The following is a 21,545-nucleotide window of genomic DNA, read 5'->3' as shown; positions in this document are numbered from 1 at the left end:
GGCTAGGAAATAAGACAGGTTTACAGGTCAAAAACAAGTTTATTAATAGCTTGGACCACTTTTTTTATTCAAAACGTGAGGGTCACTGGTCCCAATGACTAGTTTATTAATTCCTACTTTTATTAAAAATTGATATGGGGACCTCTTTAATTATTTTCATTTTAACATAAATTTCGACTCCAGGAGTCCAGTTGTGTATACAACCCTAAGCCGAGAGAGATTTTTTTAGAAGAGAGAACGACCACAAGTCCTTGGACCAGTAGAAAAAAAATTAGGGGAAGGATCACTGGTCCCGGTCCGGGTGATTGACTAGTTTGGCGGCTAGAAGAGCTTCCATCAGCTCGAGTTGGGGAAGCGTTAGTCTTTTTAGCGGGGCTACTCGAGATATTGCCGTGATTAAGGTTGACGCGAATTTTCCTTCCTTGCTCCGGTAGCTGAAGTATGCTACGGTGGCGTACGCTTTAGGACTTGCGTCCGAAAAGCAGTGAAGTTCGATGCTGTCGACGGCGATTTCGGCGGTTCTCTGGTAGTAGTGGCGGGGAATTTTAATAGCGGTGAGATCTTCAAGTTCGCAGCACCGGGCTTCAAATGATTCAGCTACGTGGTCAGGCAGGGGCTCGTCCCAGGACAAACCTTGTTCCCAGAGTTGTTGGAAGAGAAGTTTGGCTCGTACTGCGAAGGGAGCGAGGAAGCCAAGTGGGTCGAAGATTTTCGCGACTGACTTCAGTACCCATCTTTTAGTGTTGTCTCGGCTCTGGATAAACTTCAAAAGGTCTTTAATCTCGAAGGTTAGAACGTCTTCCGAGCTGTCCCGTGTAAGTCCAAGGACTTTGGATGGTGCGAAGGACGTTTGGTGATTGGCTGGTTTAGCTGCGGGATTTTTCTTGGCGAGTACCTCTCTCAGCTTAGTTGAGTTAGTTTGCCACTTGGTTAGCTTCGTGCCAGCGTCTAGCATGATTTTGTCCACTTCTGAAGTTAAGCGCGAGGCTTCTCGGTCAGCGTCAGCGTTTGAAGCCAAGTCGTCGACGTACATAGAGTCGTCTAAAAGGGCGCTTGCTTCCGGGTAGACTTGGTGATATTTTTTAGCGTGTAGGCGTAGGGTGGCTGCCAAGAGAAACGGACTAGAAGTAGCGCCAAAGGGGACGCGTGTCATTCTGTAGGTTTGTAGCGCGTGGTTTGCGAATGGGCTGTCGACGTCAACCCATAAGAATCGTAGGGCATCTGGCTACGTCAGCGGTGAAGGCTATTTCTTTTCTCACGAAAGCGAATGAGAATATCGTATAGCTCCGGATTAAGATTGGGGCCAGCTTCGAGGCAAGCGTTGAGGCTCGAAACATTTGGCGCGTGCGAAGATGCATCATAAACGATACGGGTTCTGGTGGTCGTACTGGCTTCTCTGACTACGGAGCGATGCGGTAGATAATATAGCGGCCCGATTGTTTTCGCGAACGGATCGATTTTCTCGACAACGCCGGTGGAGATTTGATCTTTTATAATTTGATTATATTCGATAAAATCAACGGGATTTTAGCGAAGCTTTAAAATTAGGTCGGTTAGGTTGCTCGGTTTGAAAGGTAACGCGACGGCGTAGCGGCCGTTTTCGAAAACCGTGGATTTAGCGAACCTTTCAAGCGTTTTTCTTCCCAAGTCTTTATCTTCATCGTTTTCCAAGATTCCAGTTCCCAAAAAGCGCGAAGTTGGGTTGAGATGGCTTCTTCCTCTTGAGGCGCGATCGTGTTGAAAAAATGATAGAGATCGCGTTTACTCCTTTGTCAAGTGCGGCTACCGTAGCTGGGCCTTGGAGTGTCCAACCAAAGATGGTTTCTAGCCCGCGCGGTAAGAGTAGGCCCGAACCGTTGGCTTCTTCCGCTTGCGAGAGCCCATAAATAATCCGCCACTTGAAGAAGCTACCGAATGGTAACGAAACTAGTCGTCTACTAAATTGTAGAAATAAAAACTATTTTTATTATTGTACAACAAGTGGTCTTTCAAACCTTTTTAACATTTTAATTCAAAAGTGTCGTACCTCATTAACAAAGTTGGTTATTATGTCCAATTTCTACCGTGGTCAAGTCTGCCATGAGGAGATTTCGCTTTTGGAATTCGCTAGCGAGCTCGGCACCAGGTACGGCGAAAACTGACCCACAGATTGTCGGTGTTTCGTAGGCTTGAATGAGAACGCTTTTCTCGGGATTGTGGCGGCTCCTCAGTTCTAGTTGCACCTTTCGTCTCAGGGCTCTCTCTGACGTCTGGCTTCCGAAACTGTTGGTTTCTAGGAATTCTTCGGATAGAATCTGTAGTCCAAGTTCTCGAGATACGGCTTCTTTGATAAAGGTCACGTGGCTGCCGGTGTCGAGTAGGCATCTGACTGATTTATGCTCGGTTTCACCTGGGCGACTGGCTTCTGCTAAAGCGGTTTGCAGGAACACGGCTTCAGTCTTTTCTCTAGTGACGACGGCTGTCATCCGCGATACGCCACTTTCGATTGGCGGGTTTTGGGGAGGGTTATTCGCGATACGCGTCTCGGTTCGATCACAGACACTTGAGTGATGACGTCCTCCAGATTTCTAACACGTGCGAAATCTGGAGGTGCACTCGCGAGCTTGATGTTGGTCCCGAAGACAAATAAAGCGGCGCTTTTTCTGGCTAAGCTGGGCTTTTCTGTCTTGAAGCGATAGTTCTGTACACTGCGTACTGGTGTGTGATCATTTTTTCCGCAGTAGAGGCAGGATTTATTTCCGGTATTCACGGTTAGCGTGGCAGCCACGAACGGAGGCCTTGGCCTTCGGCTATCGTATCGATTAAAGTCCCGCGGTTGCGACGGTCTTTCGGGGGGTCTGCGATCAGGTTCGACGAATCTCCGTTCTAAGTTTTGAGCTGTCAAGCGCGTTAAGACGGAGGCCGCGAGGCGCGTTCCTTAGAAAGTTCATTAAGTCGGCAATTCGTAATTGGCCAACGGCGTCGTGTTCTCGGCTGAATGCTAGCGTAATGTCTTCCGGGAGTCGTTGTGTAATGATTGGACCAAGGAGGCTCCCGTAAGTTTGGTCAATGACCTGTAGGTTTTCCAGGCTTCTTATCCGCAACACGCACGTGTCGTAGAGTTTCCGTAGACCAGCCAAGTCGCTGGACTTTTTACAGCTAGCAGGCAGAGTAGGTTGTGCGTGTACTCTGAAACTAGCATTTGTTTACGGCCAAATCTTCTTATAAGTTCGGAGATTGCGTAATCGTAGTTTGCGTCTGATAACGATAAACCATTTACTGCGTCTAGAGCGAGGCCTTCTAAATACGAAATAAGGTAACTGAATTTCTCCGGTTTGGAGAGAGTCGGGTTATTATGAATAGAGCATCCATAATGCGCCCAGAAATTCTGCCAATCGTTGATTTCTCCCGAGAATCGTCGGATTTCTAATTTTGGCCGTCTTATGGCTGGAGCGGTATTCGGTGGCGCGGCGGTCATCTGGCCGGCACCCGGTTGGCTTGAGGTTCCGCTCCCGGTGAGCGTTAGAATTCCGGGCGGCGGCGGCATCGGCGTGCCGCTACCGGTAGGCGATTGAGGTCCGGTCAACGGGGTCTGCGATTTGGTTGTTTCCGAAATAGCGAGCGACTTCCGGACTGTCCACGTTTTTCCATAGATCACTGAGATCAGTTTTGGCGCGTTTAAATGTTTTAGCGTTGTCTGAGTAGACATGTTTTACCATTCCGCGACGCGAGACGAATTTCCTGAAAGCGAGGAGAAAGGTATCCGTGGACTGGTCAGATACAAGTTCGAGGTGCACCGCTCTTGTGACGGCACAAGTGAATAGAGCGACGTAGCATTTTGCATTGTCTCGCGTGTAGAGAGGACCGGCGAAGTCCAATCCACAGTTCTCGAAAGCGGGCGTTTGGGTCGTACGAAACTCTGGCAAGGGGGCCATTACTGCGTCCGAGGGTTTTACGCGAAAATATTTGCAGACATTGCAATTTTTAAGAATGGAACTCGCGAAACTGCGCGACTTGATAATCCAAAACTTTTCGCGTAGCGACACCGTTGTTATGACAACGCCGGCGTGCATGACTTTCTCATGGGCGTTTTTGACAAGAAGTTCCGTGAATGGGTGGTTATGAGCGAGAAGCCATGGCTGACGTTCAGCGTGTGAGAGCTCGCTGCCTTTTAGTCGACCTCCAATGCGTAGGAGACCGTGATTATCCAGGTGTGGATGGAGGGTAAGGACCTTAGAGTCCTTAGCGATAGATTGTCCGTTGACGAGGCATTGGACTTCTTCCGGGAACTACTCCTTTTGGGTAGTGCGGACCAATATATTTCGGCAAGGCGAATTTCGTCGGCGGTTAGCTCTCCCGTACGTCTTTGATCCTTTAAGCGAAGGTTATGAGGGAAACGTAGAAGCCAGGTTTTTCAGCGAATTGAAAGCCTTAATGTTGATAAGGGACTCTTTAGGCGGGGTCGTTATCGTCATTGTAAGGGAAATACTCCTTAATTGTTCTTGAACGTCCTCGAAATTGACTTCGGTGGACAGGTTTTCGTTCTGATTTCGCGCGTTTTCTCGATGCCAGCTAGGCCCACGCCACCAGAAGGGGTCTTTCGCGAGGTCAATTACTTTGCGTCCGCGTGTGGGAAGGTCGGCAGGGTTGTCCGTGCCTTTGCAATGATTCCAATTCATAGGGTTAGAAATAGTTTGTATCCCACTCACGCGGTTAGTTAGCTATGAACGGCTTCCATCTGTCAGCGGCTCCTTTGATCCAGCCTAAGGTTATTTTCGAGTCGCTCCACGTGTGAATTTTCTTCGGCTTGATTTTCAGAACGGTCAGCGAGTGATTGACTAGTTTGGCGGCTAGAAGAGCTTCCGTCAGCTCGAGTTGGGGAAGCTTTAGTCTTTTTAGCGGGGCTACTCGAGATATTGCCGTGATTAAGGTTGACGCGAATTTTCCTTCCTTGCTCCGGTAGCTGAAGTATGCTACGGTGGCGTACGCTTTAGGACTTGCGTCCGAAAAGCAGTGAAGTTCGATGCTGTCGACGGCGATTTCGGCGGTTCTCTGGTAGTAGTGGCGGGGAATTTTAATAGCGGTGAGATCTTCAAGTTCGCAGCACCGGGCTTCAAATGATTCAGCTACGTGGTCAGGCAGGGGCTCGTCCCAGGACAAACCTTGTTCCCAGAGTTGTTGGAAGAGAAGTTTGGCTCGTACTGCGAAGGGAGCGAGGAAGCCAAGTGGGTCGAAGATTTTCGCGACTGACTTCAGTACCCATCTTTTAGTGTTGTCTCGGCTCTGGATAAACTTCAAAAGGTCTTTAATCTCGAAGGTTAGAACGTCTTCCGAGCTGTCCCGTGTAAGTCCAAGGACTTTGGATGGTGCGAAGGACGTTTGGTGATTGGCTGGTTTAGCTGCGGGATTTTTCTTGGCGAGTACCTCTCTCAGCTTAGTTGAGTTAGTTTGCCACTTGGTTAGCTTCGTGCCAGCGTCTAGCATGATTTTGTCCACTTCTGAAGTTAAGCGCGAGGCTTCTCGGTCAGCGTCAGCGTTTGAAGCCAAGTCGTCGACGTACATAGAGTCGTCTAAAAGGGCGCTTGCTTCCGGGTAGACTTGGTGATATTTTTTAGCGTGTAGGCGTAGGGTGGCTGCCAAGAGAAACGGACTAGAAGTAGCGCCAAAGGGGACGCGTGTCATTCTGTAGGTTTGTAGCGCGTGGTTTGCGAATGGGCTGTCGACGTCAACCCATAAGAATCGTAGGGCATCTGGCTACGTCAGCGGTGAAGGCTATTTCTTTTCTCACGAAAGCGAATGAGAATATCGTATAGCTCCGGATTAAGATTGGGGCCAGCTTCGAGGCAAGCGTTGAGGCTCGAAACATTTGGCGCGTGCGAAGATGCATCATAAACGATACGGGTTCTGGTGGTCGTACTGGCTTCTCTGACTACGGAGCGATGCGGTAGATAATATAGCGGCCCGATTGTTTTCGCGAACGGATCGATTTTCTCGACAACGCCGGTGGAGATTTGATCTTTTATAATTTGATTATATTCGATAAAATCAACGGGATTTTAGCGAAGCTTTAAAATTAGGTCGGTTAGGTTGCTCGGTTTGAAAGGTAACGCGACGGCGTAGCGGCCGTTTTCGAAAACCGTGGATTTAGCGAACCTTTCAAGCGTTTTTCTTCCCAAGTCTTTATCTTCATCGTTTTCCAAGATTCCAGTTCCCAAAAAGCGCGAAGTTGGGTTGAGATGGCTTCTTCCTCTTGAGGCGCGATCGTGTTGAAAAAATGATAGAGATCGCGTTTACTCCTTTGTCAAGTGCGGCTACCGTAGCTGGGCCTTGGAGTGTCCAACCAAAGATGGTTTCTAGCCCGCGCGGTAAGAGTAGGCCCGAACCGTTGGCTTCTTCCGCTTGCGAGAGCCCATAAATAATCCGCCACTTGAAGAAGCTACCGAATGGTAACGAAACTAGTCGTCTACTAAATTGTAGAAATAAAAACTATTTTTATTATTGTACAACAAGTGGTCTTTCAAACCTTTTTAACATTTTAATTCAAAAGTGTCGTACCTCATTAACAAAGTTGGTTATTATGTCCAATTTCTACCGTGGTCAAGTCTGCCATGAGGAGATTTCGCTTTTGGAATTCGCTAGCGAGCTCGGCACCAGGTACGGCGAAAACTGACCCACAGATTGTCGGTGTTTCGTAGGCTTGAATGAGAACGCTTTTCTCGGGATTGTGGCGGCTCCTCAGTTCTAGTTGCACCTTTCGTCTCAGGGCTCTCTCTGACGTCTGGCTTCCGAAACTGTTGGTTTCTAGGAATTCTTCGGATAGAATCTGTAGTCCAAGTTCTCGAGATACGGCTTCTTTGATAAAGGTCACGTGGCTGCCGGTGTCGAGTAGGCATCTGACTGATTTATGCTCGGTTTCACCTGGGCGACTGGCTTCTGCTAAAGCGGTTTGCAGGAACACGGCTTCAGTCTTTTCTCTAGTGACGACGGCTGTCATCCGCGATACGCCACTTTCGATTGGCGGGTTTTGGGGAGGGTTATTCGCGATACGCGTCTCGGTTCGATCACAGACACTTGAGTGATGACGTCCTCCAGATTTCTAACACGTGCGAAATCTGGAGGTGCACTCGCGAGCTTGATGTTGGTCCCGAAGACAAATAAAGCGGCGCTTTTTCTGGCTAAGCTGGGCTTTTCTGTCTTGAAGCGATAGTTCTGTACACTGCGTACTGGTGTGTGATCATTTTTTCCGCAGTAGAGGCAGGATTTATTTCCGGTATTCACGGTTAGCGTGGCAGCCACGAACGGAGGCCTTGGCCTTCGGCTATCGTATCGATTAAAGTCCCGCGGTTGCGACGGTCTTTCGGGGGGTCTGCGATCAGGTTCGACGAATCTCCGTTCTAAGTTTTGAGCTGTCAAGCGCGTTAAGACGGAGGCCGCGAGGCGCGTTCCTTAGAAAGTTCATTAAGTCGGCAATTCGTAATTGGCCAACGGCGTCGTGTTCTCGGCTGAATGCTAGCGTAATGTCTTCCGGGAGTCGTTGTGTAATGATTGGACCAAGGAGGCTCCCGTAAGTTTGGTCAATGACCTGTAGGTTTTCCAGGCTTCTTATCCGCAACACGCACGTGTCGTAGAGTTTCCGTAGACCAGCCAAGTCGCTGGACTTTTTACAGCTAGCAGGCAGAGTAGGTTGTGCGTGTACTCTGAAACTAGCATTTGTTTACGGCCAAATCTTCTTATAAGTTCGGAGATTGCGTAATCGTAGTTTGCGTCTGATAACGATAAACCATTTACTGCGTCTAGAGCGAGGCCTTCTAAATACGAAATAAGGTAACTGAATTTCTCCGGTTTGGAGAGAGTCGGGTTATTATGAATAGAGCATCCATAATGCGCCCAGAAATTCTGCCAATCGTTGATTTCTCCCGAGAATCGTCGGATTTCTAATTTTGGCCGTCTTATGGCTGGAGCGGTATTCGGTGGCGCGGCGGTCATCTGGCCGGCACCCGGTTGGCTTGAGGTTCCGCTCCCGGTGAGCGTTAGAATTCCGGGCGGCGGCGGCATCGGCGTGCCGCTACCGGTAGGCGATTGAGGTCCGGTCAACGGGGTCTGCGATTTGGTTGTTTCCGAAATAGCGAGCGACTTCCGGACTGTCCACGTTTTTCCATAGATCACTGAGATCAGTTTTGGCGCGTTTAAATGTTTTAGCGTTGTCTGAGTAGACATGTTTTACCATTCCGCGACGCGAGACGAATTTCCTGAAAGCGAGGAGAAAGGTATCCGTGGACTGGTCAGATACAAGTTCGAGGTGCACCGCTCTTGTGACGGCACAAGTGAATAGAGCGACGTAGCATTTTGCATTGTCTCGCGTGTAGAGAGGACCGGCGAAGTCCAATCCACAGTTCTCGAAAGCGGGCGTTTGGGTCGTACGAAACTCTGGCAAGGGGGCCATTACTGCGTCCGAGGGTTTTACGCGAAAATATTTGCAGACATTGCAATTTTTAAGAATGGAACTCGCGAAACTGCGCGACTTGATAATCCAAAACTTTTCGCGTAGCGACACCGTTGTTATGACAACGCCGGCGTGCATGACTTTCTCATGGGCGTTTTTGACAAGAAGTTCCGTGAATGGGTGGTTATGAGCGAGAAGCCATGGCTGACGTTCAGCGTGTGAGAGCTCGCTGCCTTTTAGTCGACCTCCAATGCGTAGGAGACCGTGATTATCCAGGTGTGGATGGAGGGTAAGGACCTTAGAGTCCTTAGCGATAGATTGTCCGTTGACGAGGCATTGGACTTCTTCCGGGAACTACTCCTTTTGGGTAGTGCGGACCAATATATTTCGGCAAGGCGAATTTCGTCGGCGGTTAGCTCTCCCGTACGTCTTTGATCCTTTAAGCGAAGGTTATGAGGGAAACGTAGAAGCCAGGTTTTTCAGCGAATTGAAAGCCTTAATGTTGATAAGGGACTCTTTAGGCGGGGTCGTTATCGTCATTGTAAGGGAAATACTCCTTAATCAGGGTTCATACGAAATTTCGAAACCCAATTTCCCTGATATTTCCAGGTTTTCCAGAATACTTCTTATAAATTTCCAGGTGCATTTTTTGCATTGGAGGAGTGTTATAATTTCAAATAGGGTAACCAGACTATAGCTACAACCACATTATATAGGCTCATGCCTCTGTGGTTGCCAGTAGCTTTGGTTACGAAATAAATATTATATGTTTACCATTCTTTGTTAGGTTATAATAGACAGTACCAAAATACAGAATTCCATACACCAGGGCTGATACTCACTCATACGCTCAATTTTAGTTGAATAAGTGACTAATTAATTTAGAAATGGTAAGCAAAAAGTGACTAAATAGGGGCCACTTGAAATGAAATGTTTTCAGAGATGACCGATTTAAAAGATATTTTGAAGGTCAGTGTCGTAATTTAGCTCAATCTATGGTCTTAGATATTTCCAGTCAAAGGAAAGGTCACCTCAGAAAAGGTGTACGGCGAAATTCAATTACAGAAATCAAAGCAATTGATGCCGTTTTAAATCAAAAACAAAACATTCATTTGAACTGGATTCATTTTAAATAATAAGTTAAACGATTTTGGACTTTGATCAACTGTGATCTCGCTATTTTTGCGTTTAAACCGTCATAAGACGATTTTTTTCGTGCACCAAATTAGATTATGGGTCCCACTGAAGTGTATTTGTTTCACTTTATTTAATTTCCCTGATTTTTTTGGAAAAAAAATTATTATCCCTGATTTTTCAAAGAAATTTTCATTTTCCCTGATATTTCCCTGATTTTTTCCTCTACACCAATTTCCCTGATATTTCCAGGTTTTCCCTGTTTTCCATGTTCGTATGAACCCTGTTAATTGTTCTTGAACGTCCTCGAAATTGACTTCGGTGGACAGGTTTTCGTTCTGATTTCGCGCGTTTTCTCGATGCCAGCTAGGCCCACGCCACCAGAAGGGGTCTTTCGCGAGGTCAATTACTTTGCGTCCGCGTGTGGGAAGGTCGGCAGGGTTGTCCGTGCCTTTGCAATGATTCCAATTCATAGGGTTAGAAATAGTTTGTATCCCACTCACGCGGTTAGTTAGCTATGAACGGCTTCCATCTGTCAGCGGCTCCTTTGATCCAGCCTAAGGTTATTTTCGAGTCGCTCCACGTGTGAATTTTCTTCGGCTTGATTTTCAGAACGGTCAGCGAGTGATTGACTAGTTTGGCGGCTAGAAGAGCTTCCGTCAGCTCGAGTTGGGGAAGCTTTAGTCTTTTTAGCGGGGCTACTCGAGATATTGCCGTGATTAAGGTTGACGCGAATTTTCCTTCCTTGCTCCGGTAGCTGAAGTATGCTACGGTGGCGTACGCTTTAGGACTTGCGTCCGAAAAGCAGTGAAGTTCGATGCTGTCGACGGCGATTTCGGCGGTTCTCTGGTAGTAGTGGCGGGGAATTTTAATAGCGGTGAGATCTTCAAGTTCGCAGCACCGGGCTTCAAATGATTCAGCTACGTGGTCAGGCAGGGGCTCGTCCCAGGACAAACCTTGTTCCCAGAGTTGTTGGAAGAGAAGTTTGGCTCGTACTGCGAAGGGAGCGAGGAAGCCAAGTGGGTCGAAGATTTTCGCGACTGACTTCAGTACCCATCTTTTAGTGTTGTCTCGGCTCTGGATAAACTTCAAAAGGTCTTTAATCTCGAAGGTTAGAACGTCTTCCGAGCTGTCCCGTGTAAGTCCAAGGACTTTGGATGGTGCGAAGGACGTTTGGTGATTGGCTGGTTTAGCTGCGGGATTTTTCTTGGCGAGTACCTCTCTCAGCTTAGTTGAGTTAGTTTGCCACTTGGTTAGCTTCGTGCCAGCGTCTAGCATGATTTTGTCCACTTCTGAAGTTAAGCGCGAGGCTTCTCGGTCAGCGTCAGCGTTTGAAGCCAAGTCGTCGACGTACATAGAGTCGTCTAAAAGGGCGCTTGCTTCCGGGTAGACTTGGTGATATTTTTTAGCGTGTAGGCGTAGGGTGGCTGCCAAGAGAAACGGACTAGAAGTAGCGCCAAAGGGGACGCGTGTCATTCTGTAGGTTTGTAGCGCGTGGTTTGCGAATGGGCTGTCGACGTCAACCCATAAGAATCGTAGGGCATCTGGCTACGTCAGCGGTGAAGGCTATTTCTTTTCTCACGAAAGCGAATGAGAATATCGTATAGCTCCGGATTAAGATTGGGGCCAGCTTCGAGGCAAGCGTTGAGGCTCGAAACATTTGGCGCGTGCGAAGATGCATCATAAACGATACGGGTTCTGGTGGTCGTACTGGCTTCTCTGACTACGGAGCGATGCGGTAGATAATATAGCGGCCCGATTGTTTTCGCGAACGGATCGATTTTCTCGACAACGCCGGTGGAGATTTGATCTTTTATAATTTGATTATATTCGATAAAATCAACGGGATTTTAGCGAAGCTTTAAAATTAGGTCGGTTAGGTTGCTCGGTTTGAAAGGTAACGCGACGGCGTAGCGGCCGTTTTCGAAAACCGTGGATTTAGCGAACCTTTCAAGCGTTTTTCTTCCCAAGTCTTTATCTTCATCGTTTTCCAAGATTCCAGTTCCCAAAAAGCGCGAAGTTGGGTTGAGATGGCTTCTTCCTCTTGAGGCGCGATCGTGTTGAAAAAATGATAGAGATCGCGTTTACTCCTTTGTCAAGTGCGGCTACCGTAGCTGGGCCTTGGAGTGTCCAACCAAAGATGGTTTCTAGCCCGCGCGGTAAGAGTAGGCCCGAACCGTTGGCTTCTTCCGCTTGCGAGAGCCCATAAATAATCCGCCACTTGAAGAAGCTACCGAATGGTAACGAAACTAGTCGTCTACTAAATTGTAGAAATAAAAACTATTTTTATTATTGTACAACAAGTGGTCTTTCAAACCTTTTTAACATTTTAATTCAAAAGTGTCGTACCTCATTAACAAAGTTGGTTATTATGTCCAATTTCTACCGTGGTCAAGTCTGCCATGAGGAGATTTCGCTTTTGGAATTCGCTAGCGAGCTCGGCACCAGGTACGGCGAAAACTGACCCACAGATTGTCGGTGTTTCGTAGGCTTGAATGAGAACGCTTTTCTCGGGATTGTGGCGGCTCCTCAGTTCTAGTTGCACCTTTCGTCTCAGGGCTCTCTCTGACGTCTGGCTTCCGAAACTGTTGGTTTCTAGGAATTCTTCGGATAGAATCTGTAGTCCAAGTTCTCGAGATACGGCTTCTTTGATAAAGGTCACGTGGCTGCCGGTGTCGAGTAGGCATCTGACTGATTTATGCTCGGTTTCACCTGGGCGACTGGCTTCTGCTAAAGCGGTTTGCAGGAACACGGCTTCAGTCTTTTCTCTAGTGACGACGGCTGTCATCCGCGATACGCCACTTTCGATTGGCGGGTTTTGGGGAGGGTTATTCGCGATACGCGTCTCGGTTCGATCACAGACACTTGAGTGATGACGTCCTCCAGATTTCTAACACGTGCGAAATCTGGAGGTGCACTCGCGAGCTTGATGTTGGTCCCGAAGACAAATAAAGCGGCGCTTTTTCTGGCTAAGCTGGGCTTTTCTGTCTTGAAGCGATAGTTCTGTACACTGCGTACTGGTGTGTGATCATTTTTTCCGCAGTAGAGGCAGGATTTATTTCCGGTATTCACGGTTAGCGTGGCAGCCACGAACGGAGGCCTTGGCCTTCGGCTATCGTATCGATTAAAGTCCCGCGGTTGCGACGGTCTTTCGGGGGGTCTGCGATCAGGTTCGACGAATCTCCGTTCTAAGTTTTGAGCTGTCAAGCGCGTTAAGACGGAGGCCGCGAGGCGCGTTCCTTAGAAAGTTCATTAAGTCGGCAATTCGTAATTGGCCAACGGCGTCGTGTTCTCGGCTGAATGCTAGCGTAATGTCTTCCGGGAGTCGTTGTGTAATGATTGGACCAAGGAGGCTCCCGTAAGTTTGGTCAATGACCTGTAGGTTTTCCAGGCTTCTTATCCGCAACACGCACGTGTCGTAGAGTTTCCGTAGACCAGCCAAGTCGCTGGACTTTTTACAGCTAGCAGGCAGAGTAGGTTGTGCGTGTACTCTGAAACTAGCATTTGTTTACGGCCAAATCTTCTTATAAGTTCGGAGATTGCGTAATCGTAGTTTGCGTCTGATAACGATAAACCATTTACTGCGTCTAGAGCGAGGCCTTCTAAATACGAAATAAGGTAACTGAATTTCTCCGGTTTGGAGAGAGTCGGGTTATTATGAATAGAGCATCCATAATGCGCCCAGAAATTCTGCCAATCGTTGATTTCTCCCGAGAATCGTCGGATTTCTAATTTTGGCCGTCTTATGGCTGGAGCGGTATTCGGTGGCGCGGCGGTCATCTGGCCGGCACCCGGTTGGCTTGAGGTTCCGCTCCCGGTGAGCGTTAGAATTCCGGGCGGCGGCGGCATCGGCGTGCCGCTACCGGTAGGCGATTGAGGTCCGGTCAACGGGGTCTGCGATTTGGTTGTTTCCGAAATAGCGAGCGACTTCCGGACTGTCCACGTTTTTCCATAGATCACTGAGATCAGTTTTGGCGCGTTTAAATGTTTTAGCGTTGTCTGAGTAGACATGTTTTACCATTCCGCGACGCGAGACGAATTTCCTGAAAGCGAGGAGAAAGGTATCCGTGGACTGGTCAGATACAAGTTCGAGGTGCACCGCTCTTGTGACGGCACAAGTGAATAGAGCGACGTAGCATTTTGCATTGTCTCGCGTGTAGAGAGGACCGGCGAAGTCCAATCCACAGTTCTCGAAAGCGGGCGTTTGGGTCGTACGAAACTCTGGCAAGGGGGCCATTACTGCGTCCGAGGGTTTTACGCGAAAATATTTGCAGACATTGCAATTTTTAAGAATGGAACTCGCGAAACTGCGCGACTTGATAATCCAAAACTTTTCGCGTAGCGACACCGTTGTTATGACAACGCCGGCGTGCATGACTTTCTCATGGGCGTTTTTGACAAGAAGTTCCGTGAATGGGTGGTTATGAGCGAGAAGCCATGGCTGACGTTCAGCGTGTGAGAGCTCGCTGCCTTTTAGTCGACCTCCAATGCGTAGGAGACCGTGATTATCCAGGTGTGGATGGAGGGTAAGGACCTTAGAGTCCTTAGCGATAGATTGTCCGTTGACGAGGCATTGGACTTCTTCCGGGAACTACTCCTTTTGGGTAGTGCGGACCAATATATTTCGGCAAGGCGAATTTCGTCGGCGGTTAGCTCTCCCGTACGTCTTTGATCCTTTAAGCGAAGGTTATGAGGGAAACGTAGAAGCCAGGTTTTTCAGCGAATTGAAAGCCTTAATGTTGATAAGGGACTCTTTAGGCGGGGTCGTTATCGTCATTGTAAGGGAAATACTCCTTAATTGTTCTTGAACGTCCTCGAAATTGACTTCGGTGGACAGGTTTTCGTTCTGATTTCGCGCGTTTTCTCGATGCCAGCTAGGCCCACGCCACCAGAAGGGGTCTTTCGCGAGGTCAATTACTTTGCGTCCGCGTGTGGGAAGGTCGGCAGGGTTGTCCGTGCCTTTGCAATGATTCCAATTCATAGGGTTAGAAATAGTTTGTATCCCACTCACGCGGTTAGTTAGCTATGAACGGCTTCCATCTGTCAGCGGCTCCTTTGATCCAGCCTAAGGTTATTTTCGAGTCGCTCCACGTGTGAATTTTCTTCGGCTTGATTTTCAGAACGGTCAGCGAGTGATTGACTAGTTTGGCGGCTAGAAGAGCTTCCGTCAGCTCGAGTTGGGGAAGCTTTAGTCTTTTTAGCGGGGCTACTCGAGATATTGCCGTGATTAAGGTTGACGCGAATTTTCCTTCCTTGCTCCGGTAGCTGAAGTATGCTACGGTGGCGTACGCTTTAGGACTTGCGTCCGAAAAGCAGTGAAGTTCGATGCTGTCGACGGCGATTTCGGCGGTTCTCTGGTAGTAGTGGCGGGGAATTTTAATAGCGGTGAGATCTTCAAGTTCGCAGCACCGGGCTTCAAATGATTCAGCTACGTGGTCAGGCAGGGGCTCGTCCCAGGACAAACCTTGTTCCCAGAGTTGTTGGAAGAGAAGTTTGGCTCGTACTGCGAAGGGAGCGAGGAAGCCAAGTGGGTCGAAGATTTTCGCGACTGACTTCAGTACCCATCTTTTAGTGTTGTCTCGGCTCTGGATAAACTTCAAAAGGTCTTTAATCTCGAAGGTTAGAACGTCTTCCGAGCTGTCCCGTGTAAGTCCAAGGACTTTGGATGGTGCGAAGGACGTTTGGTGATTGGCTGGTTTAGCTGCGGGATTTTTCTTGGCGAGTACCTCTCTCAGCTTAGTTGAGTTAGTTTGCCACTTGGTTAGCTTCGTGCCAGCGTCTAGCATGATTTTGTCCACTTCTGAAGTTAAGCGCGAGGCTTCTCGGTCAGCGTCAGCGTTTGAAGCCAAGTCGTCGACGTACATAGAGTCGTCTAAAAGGGCGCTTGCTTCCGGGTAGACTTGGTGATATTTTTTAGAGAGCAGGTCTCTTGGTCTTTCTCATATGTAGGAAAAATAGGACTTTTCAACTTTTGTTGGAAAAATGTAGACCGATTCTCTATACGTTCTCTTCTTGGAAAAAGTTCCTCTCTCTCTCTCTGGTCTCAAGGTAACGTTAGTAGGGGGTTGTATAGAGTGCTTTGATTCGCGTCGCATAAGGCTCTTCCGAATTGGTTTTTCTTCGCGTTTAGTGGAGGGGAGGGATACTTTCTTGATTGTTCTTTTTTGCTTATAAAGTGTTGATGTAAATGCGGGGTTTAATCTCTCCTCCTCTTTTCTAGTCTTTTCGACTCTTCCAAGTATTTCTTCTCTATCAATAACATTTTCTTCGGGTGATTTTTGTATATCTTTTATATGAGTAAGTTTCATTTTAATTTGATGGGTATCAGACTCCGAACACGAACTTGAGTTTGAACTCAAAGATTGGGGATGGGAACCTCTAAGGGTTTCTAATGAATCTCTCTTAAAGCAACAATAGTTTCAGTTAATACTTTTTGGGATAGATTTATCATTGTTTGTACTTCGAAATAACATACCAATATTAATAATAACAGTTTTCTCAAGAAGTTTAAGATTTTATCATAGGAAATTCCTACCAACAATAAAATTATGATAGCGAAGATGGATAATAATAGATCTGATGAATTAAGGTTAATTTCCGTCATTTTGATTGCTCAATTTTTTTCTTTCAATATTGTTTCAAAATATAGGGGTTTTTAATAATAGATGGTGAATCAACTTTGACTCTCTTCAAGACACGTCAAAATCCATCATATTGATAAGATTCGGAAGGATCGTATCCTACCTCTTTTCACTAATGATTCATCCTCGCTAACGCTAGACAAGATGTTAGAGTTCAGTCAGTTGTGGAGAGTTAAGGCCTTTTAACGGGAACGAGGGGCTTATAAAATTTCTGAATCAAAAGTGACCGCGTTTGATGGTATGCGTCAATTGAGAGTCAAAATAGATTCTAATCCTATTTTTTAATATTCAACATAATATTCAATCTTGTTCATAAATTTCCACAAACTTTTATAGGGGTCAAAATAAGAAAATTAAACATAAATCAAAAGGGAGGTTATGACCTCTATGGAATGTCTCCTTTAAGTTTTAAATTAGAATTTTAGGGGTATTTGGGTTAAGATTTTATAGTTACGCACTAAAATAATAATGTTCAAAAATAGAAAGTTAGGATTTAAAAATTTTAATCAATCCGTCATCCATAATCTAAGTTCTTTAACCATAGTTTCAAGTCAGTTTATCAAAATAGTTTCAAGTTTTTAATTTCTTACGACAGGTTGCTCCTCTTCCATATTCTTCTTAAAAAGTGTTAGTGCCACGTTTTTTGAAAAGTGGCTAATTTTCGTATTAAAACATCAATTGGGTTATAATAACAGTAGATCCAAAGTAAAAAGAATAATAGAAATTTATTCATTTTGTAATACGAAAAAGAAAATTGATATTTCACATACCTCATTAAGACGGAATAAATTATATATATACCCCTGGTGACGTCATAAGAGGTTGACCAGCGCGAGACAGATTTCATTACGAGAGCTAAGCCTAATTTTTAAGCATCGCGCGCGCGTCAAATTCTGGATATAATCCCGCCTCGCGGAGTCACGTTTCCCAGATAAGAGGCCAAAAATTAAAAAAAAAACCGAGTCCACTTTTAGTGGTTACGCTGTAGCCCAAGACCACGACAATGAAATTGAACAAACCGCTTAGAAAACGTTATTAAACCACGTAGATTTGGAACTGGTAGCTCTTAGAGAGGAAAAGGATTCTCTGACTGGCCAGGTTAGTAAAAATTATATTCTATCATACGTGTATTCAATCTCCTTATAATTTTAGTCAGGAACATTATTTAATTTATATCGGAAACCAAAGTTGAACGTCTCACTTCTTTTGCCTTTTTAATTTTATTTGCAAACACAAAATTATTATTTTGCAGTTTATGATGTTAATAATCCGGTTGAAGAGGCCAAAAATTAAAAAAAAAAAAACGAGTTCACTTTTAGCATGCTTTTAGTGATTATGCTGTAGCCCCAGACCACGAGAACGAAACGATACAAACGGCCAGCCCTGGGGGGGGGGGGGTTAATAAGAAAAAGGTAGGTGCTAACAGGAGAAGGGGGGTTATTATGAACTCCTGGTGCTAATAATTGGGCTTTATTTTGCAGTTGAAAAAGTAGAAAATTGTAATAAAGGAATGAAAAGAACAAATTTCACATTTAATAAATTTAAAATATCAAATAGTCCTTTGGAAACGCGCCGTCCGGCGGGGTAGAAAAGTGGTAGGTGCTAATTGGTGACAACTTAAGTAGGCCTAGCTGGTACCACAAACGTGACTGAAAAAAACTTCAGTTTCAGCGGCCTAATTTTTCAAACTTTTGCTAAGACTAATTTTATAAATATGTGTTTGGCCTAACTATTCAAATACGTGTTGGGCCAAATAATTCAGGTATATAAATAATATCCAGTTAAAATTTAGTCAAAATAATTAAAAACGGAAATTTCATTGATGGCGGTAGCATTTTTTTAGGCGCTTGCTAGAAAAAACCAAATTCCTTTCTTGTTGCGGATTGAGCTTGTTAAAAAGCAAACCAAGGAACAAGCGAAGCTACAAGCAGTCATGTAAATGGCCGAGCTTGAGCTTGAGCTTGTGCAGAAAAGATTTAAAATATTTCAAGCAAAATCCTGTTTTTAGGAGTTACAATCGCGCCTGCAAATGAGCCTTAAAAGATGGCTCAAGCGAAAGATAAGACGTCTGTATGACGTCGTTTGTAATAAATGCTTGGATGAAGTTTTAAAGCTGCTCGACGAAGGAGTGAATTTAGAAGACAAATTTGGCGCGTATGAAAGAACGCCTTTAATCCAAGCTTGCTTTATTGATGCTACGAATATCGCTCTAGCTCTAATTGAAAAAGGCGCTAATGTAAATGCACGTGATATAAGAGACAATACCGCCTTTCTGTACGCATCTGCAAGGGGAAATACCTCAGTGGCCACTTCGTTAATATGTAACACAGCTGAAATAAAAGAGGGCAGAAACGGGGCCACAATGTCAATGATGAACTCAGAGATTGTTTCATAGCTTTATGAAATAATGATCTTGATGGAGGCACCGCTTTACACCTGGCATGTCGAAATAGAAACGCGGCACTAGCGCTTATTCTCATACAAAATGGTGCCAATGTGACCCTTCGTAATATGGCCGACCGCTCTCCCTTAAGTTACGCTTGCGGCAAGAATGGTTTCAGTGTCGTTATAATGTCTTTAATACATAAGGGAGCCGAAGTTAACGAAACGTGCGGTTTAAGTAAGGAAACGGCGTTACATTATGCCGCGGAAAGAAACCAAAAGGATAACATCAGCGTGCTGTTACAAAACGGCGCTGATATAAATGCTTTAAACAAAAATGGCAAGACACCATTACACTTGGCTTTCAAAAACCAAAGTACCGACGCCGTTGAAGCGATACGAAGTTACTTACTTACTTGCCTCATTACTCGTGGGACCTTTATGGAAACTACAACTAAAACTAAAACTAAAAACAAACCTGGGCATGGAGCCGGCTCTGCCGGCACCCAGCCTTCTCTCAGGGAAGGAGGCAACTCCCAACCTGCTTCTGGGCGAGCTGCTGCCTCCGGCAGCACCCACCCTCAATCGGCGGAAAGCCAAAAATCGCTTCCTGCCCCTCAACTGGGTTCTACCAAGTTGAGTGAGGCTAATAGGAGGCGAAAGGCCAACCGCCGAAGAAAACAAGCCCTACAAGGTGGCCAGAACTCTGCACTGGGTGCAAGAGATACGGGCCGAGATGGGACTCCTGTACCTTCGGGTGCTGGAAGTAACGTCTCGGGTACGGACTCTACGCCTGGTGCAAGAGAAGCTACCACCTTTTCTGGGAAGAGAGCTAGGACAGAGGACTCTGATCCCTCGCCTAGCTCACAAGCGGCGGCGCCAAAGAAGACTAAGTCTTACTGCGACGTCGCCAGCATTGTCAAGATGGCCATCGTTAAAGATGGCTATCCTACTAATGCGGTCACGGATGCGGACGTTGTTCCCATCCAGGCCGCTATACTTGACGCACTGGGCGCTGAGCTCTCCTCGGGAAGCTCGCTGCCGCGTCCCCTAAATTTCCACATCATGGCTGGGGCCATGATCTATTCATGTGGAGATTCTGCGACCGGTGAATGGCTCGAGAAGGTGCTGCACCAGAATGAGCGTGCCATAGGGGGAACACGGCTTTCAGTGATGAAAGCCTGTGAGCTCCCGAAGCCGTTCAAGGTGTCCTTCCGTACCAAGGACCGTCGCACCACTGATCCGGCGGCTCTTCTCCGGCGACTAAAGGCCTACAACGGAAGGTTTCTGACCAACTGTTGGCGGTGCCTGAAGTCGTTCGTTGAGAAGTGCACCAGACGCTGGATATTCCTAATTGATGGCTCCTCCATGGAGGCCATCAAGGAGGCCGGCTTTGAGGGTCTCACTGGTGTTGATGTCGGGACTTTCAAGGTCCTGAACGCACCACAGGACCCTCTTCAGAAGGTCTCTGAGGCTTCTGATGATGAAGGCAATACCGCAGCCAGCGTGAGTGGGGAGCTGGCAGCAAATATTGCTGGAATTAACTTAGAGCCATCCTTTCCAGATGGCTCGGACATAGACCTCGGGACAGAGTCCGACTTTTTGAAGGACTCTGATACCGAGAGGACTTCCGCTTCTGACACTAGGATGGAGATGGAGGCCGGGGCTGCTGGCGGTTGCGAAGGAGATACCGGTCCTGGATCGGGACTCCAAGCTGCTGCCAAGTAGCGGCTAAGGCCGTCTCTCTTTCTGTGGCATGAGCATTAAGGTGATCCAGATCAACCTGCATCACTGCAAAGCAGCCTCAGCAGTCCTTTGTCGGAGGTTTGCCTTAGAGGGCCTGGATGTGGCCCTCATTCAGGAACCTTGGATCCATAATGGTAAAATCCTTGGTTTAAAGAATGTAGGTAACATTACTTATGATTTTACCTCACTCAACCCCAGGGCGTGTGTTCTGACAAGGAAGGGTCTCGATACCCTTCCGCTTCCGAACTACCTCACTAGAGATACTGCTGTGATTAGGGTATTGCCCTCCTCTTCTGGAGAGGCAACTGGCCTTGTCATAGCGTCTGCTTACTTTGCACATGATGCCACGGACTCCCCCCCCACCACAGGAGGTTGCCGCTCTTGTCGACCACTGTGAGCGGCAGGGGGACAGGCTCATTCTAGGCTGTGATGCCAATGCTCATCATGTCACGTGGGGCAGCAGCGATTGCAACAAAGGTGGTGATGAACTGCTTGAATATCTGGTCGGTACGAACCTGCATATTCTCAACAGGCACAATGAACCAACCTTCGTTACCTCTAACAGAAAGGAGGTCATTGATGTCACCCTTGCCACAGATAATATCAGTCTGTCGGTATCTAACTGGCATGTGTCTGATGAACCATCTCTCTCAGACCATAGGCACATCTGCTTCTCGGTCGCAGTCAAGTCAACTTCGGTTAAGACGGAACTGCGCAACCCTCGTCGGACCGATTGGTCCATCTACAGGGAGGAACTTTGCCTCCTACTCAGAGGTAATGCTCCTAAACTTACCTCGGTGCTGGAATTTGATTTGGCTGTTGATCTCATGCAACAGGCCATTATCAATTCCTACCACCATAACTGTCCAGCGAAGCCTGCCAGCCGGCCAAGGCTCGTTCCTTGGTGGAATACGGAACTTGGCAGGCTCCGCAAGCTCACTCGTAAACTCTTTAATAGAGCCAAGAGGACTGGGGACTGGACTATTTATAGACAGTCCCTCAACAAGTACAATAAAGCCATCCGGGAGGCTAAGAGGAACTCCTGGAGGGACTTTTGCGGTAGTATCTCCGATGCCCCCGCTACTGCCAAGATCATGAAGATCCTGGCTCATGATAACACTCACCAGCTCAGCACCATTAAGGTGGCAGAAGGTGAGTTTACCAAGTCAGGGACTGATACCCTAAAGTATATGCTTAAGGTACACTTTCCGGACTCCAAG

The 21,545-nt window shown here is 46.9% G+C and overlaps 3 protein-coding genes and 1 long non-coding RNA gene across 8 annotated transcripts; 1 reads left to right on the top strand and 3 right to left on the bottom strand.

The window, feature by feature from the left end:
- Positions 1–19: 19 nt before the first annotated feature.
- Positions 20–4,484, bottom strand: LOC149612674 (uncharacterized). Its single transcript, XM_089858198.1, has 2 exons — positions 2,027–4,484; positions 20–1,937 (listed from the first exon to the last, which is right to left on the bottom strand). The coding sequence occupies exon 2, from the start codon at positions 1,151–1,153 to the stop codon at positions 284–286; it is 870 nt and encodes a 289-aa protein (XP_089714324.1). The 5' UTR covers positions 1,154–1,937; positions 2,027–4,484; the 3' UTR covers positions 20–283.
- A 143-nt stretch (positions 4,485–4,627) lies between these two features.
- On the bottom strand, positions 4,628–9,404 carry LOC149612673 (uncharacterized). 3 transcript variants are annotated; one of them, XM_089858194.1, is made up of 2 exons: positions 6,535–9,404; positions 4,628–6,465 (listed from the first exon to the last, which is right to left on the bottom strand). In XM_089858194.1, exon 2 carries the CDS (start codon positions 5,659–5,661, stop codon positions 4,693–4,695), a length of 969 nt encoding a protein of 322 aa, XP_089714320.1. In that variant the 5' UTR covers positions 5,662–6,465; positions 6,535–9,404; the 3' UTR covers positions 4,628–4,692. The 3 variants fall into 3 exon arrangements, with proteins under 3 accessions (XP_089714320.1, XP_089714318.1, XP_089714319.1); XM_089858192.1 differs by having other exon boundaries at positions 4,628–6,445; XM_089858193.1 differs by having other exon boundaries at positions 4,628–6,442.
- A 594-nt stretch (positions 9,405–9,998) lies between these two features.
- On the bottom strand, positions 9,999–14,363 carry LOC149612672 (uncharacterized). Of its 3 annotated transcripts, none has more exons than XM_089858197.1 (2): positions 11,906–14,363; positions 9,999–11,836 (listed from the first exon to the last, which is right to left on the bottom strand). In XM_089858197.1, the coding sequence occupies exon 2, from the start codon at positions 11,030–11,032 to the stop codon at positions 10,064–10,066; it is 969 nt and encodes a 322-aa protein (XP_089714323.1). In that variant the 5' UTR covers positions 11,033–11,836; positions 11,906–14,363; the 3' UTR covers positions 9,999–10,063. The 3 variants fall into 3 exon arrangements, with proteins under 3 accessions (XP_089714323.1, XP_089714321.1, XP_089714322.1); XM_089858195.1 differs by having other exon boundaries at positions 9,999–11,816; XM_089858196.1 differs by having other exon boundaries at positions 9,999–11,813.
- A 6,206-nt stretch (positions 14,364–20,569) lies between these two features.
- Positions 20,570–21,369, top strand: LOC149612671 (uncharacterized). Its single transcript, XR_016376330.1, has 3 exons — positions 20,570–20,828; positions 20,891–21,099; positions 21,284–21,369. It is a non-coding gene; the product is annotated as an uncharacterized LOC149612671 (long non-coding RNA).
- Positions 21,370–21,545: the final 176 nt, after the last annotated feature.

The sequence above is a fragment of the Phalangium opilio genome, unplaced genomic scaffold, assembly GCF_054372755.1.
Source record: "Phalangium opilio isolate 3A_F unplaced genomic scaffold, DU_Popi_V2 ptg000232l_1, whole genome shotgun sequence".
NCBI classification, from domain to species: domain Eukaryota; kingdom Metazoa; phylum Arthropoda; class Arachnida; order Opiliones; family Phalangiidae; genus Phalangium; species Phalangium opilio.
Note: the sequence above shows the minus strand (reverse complement) of the source record. Positions and strands in the feature narration are given on the sequence as shown.

What these genes read in the sequence shown, in the direction of transcription:
- LOC149612674 (XM_089858198.1), bottom strand. Translation starts at nt 1,153, where the DNA reads ATGACACGCGTCCCCTTTGGCGCTACTTCTAGTCCGTTTCTCTTGGCA.
- LOC149612672 (XM_089858197.1), bottom strand. Translation starts at nt 11,032, where the DNA reads ATGACACGCGTCCCCTTTGGCGCTACTTCTAGTCCGTTTCTCTTGGCA.
- LOC149612673 (XM_089858194.1), bottom strand. Translation starts at nt 5,661, where the DNA reads ATGACACGCGTCCCCTTTGGCGCTACTTCTAGTCCGTTTCTCTTGGCA.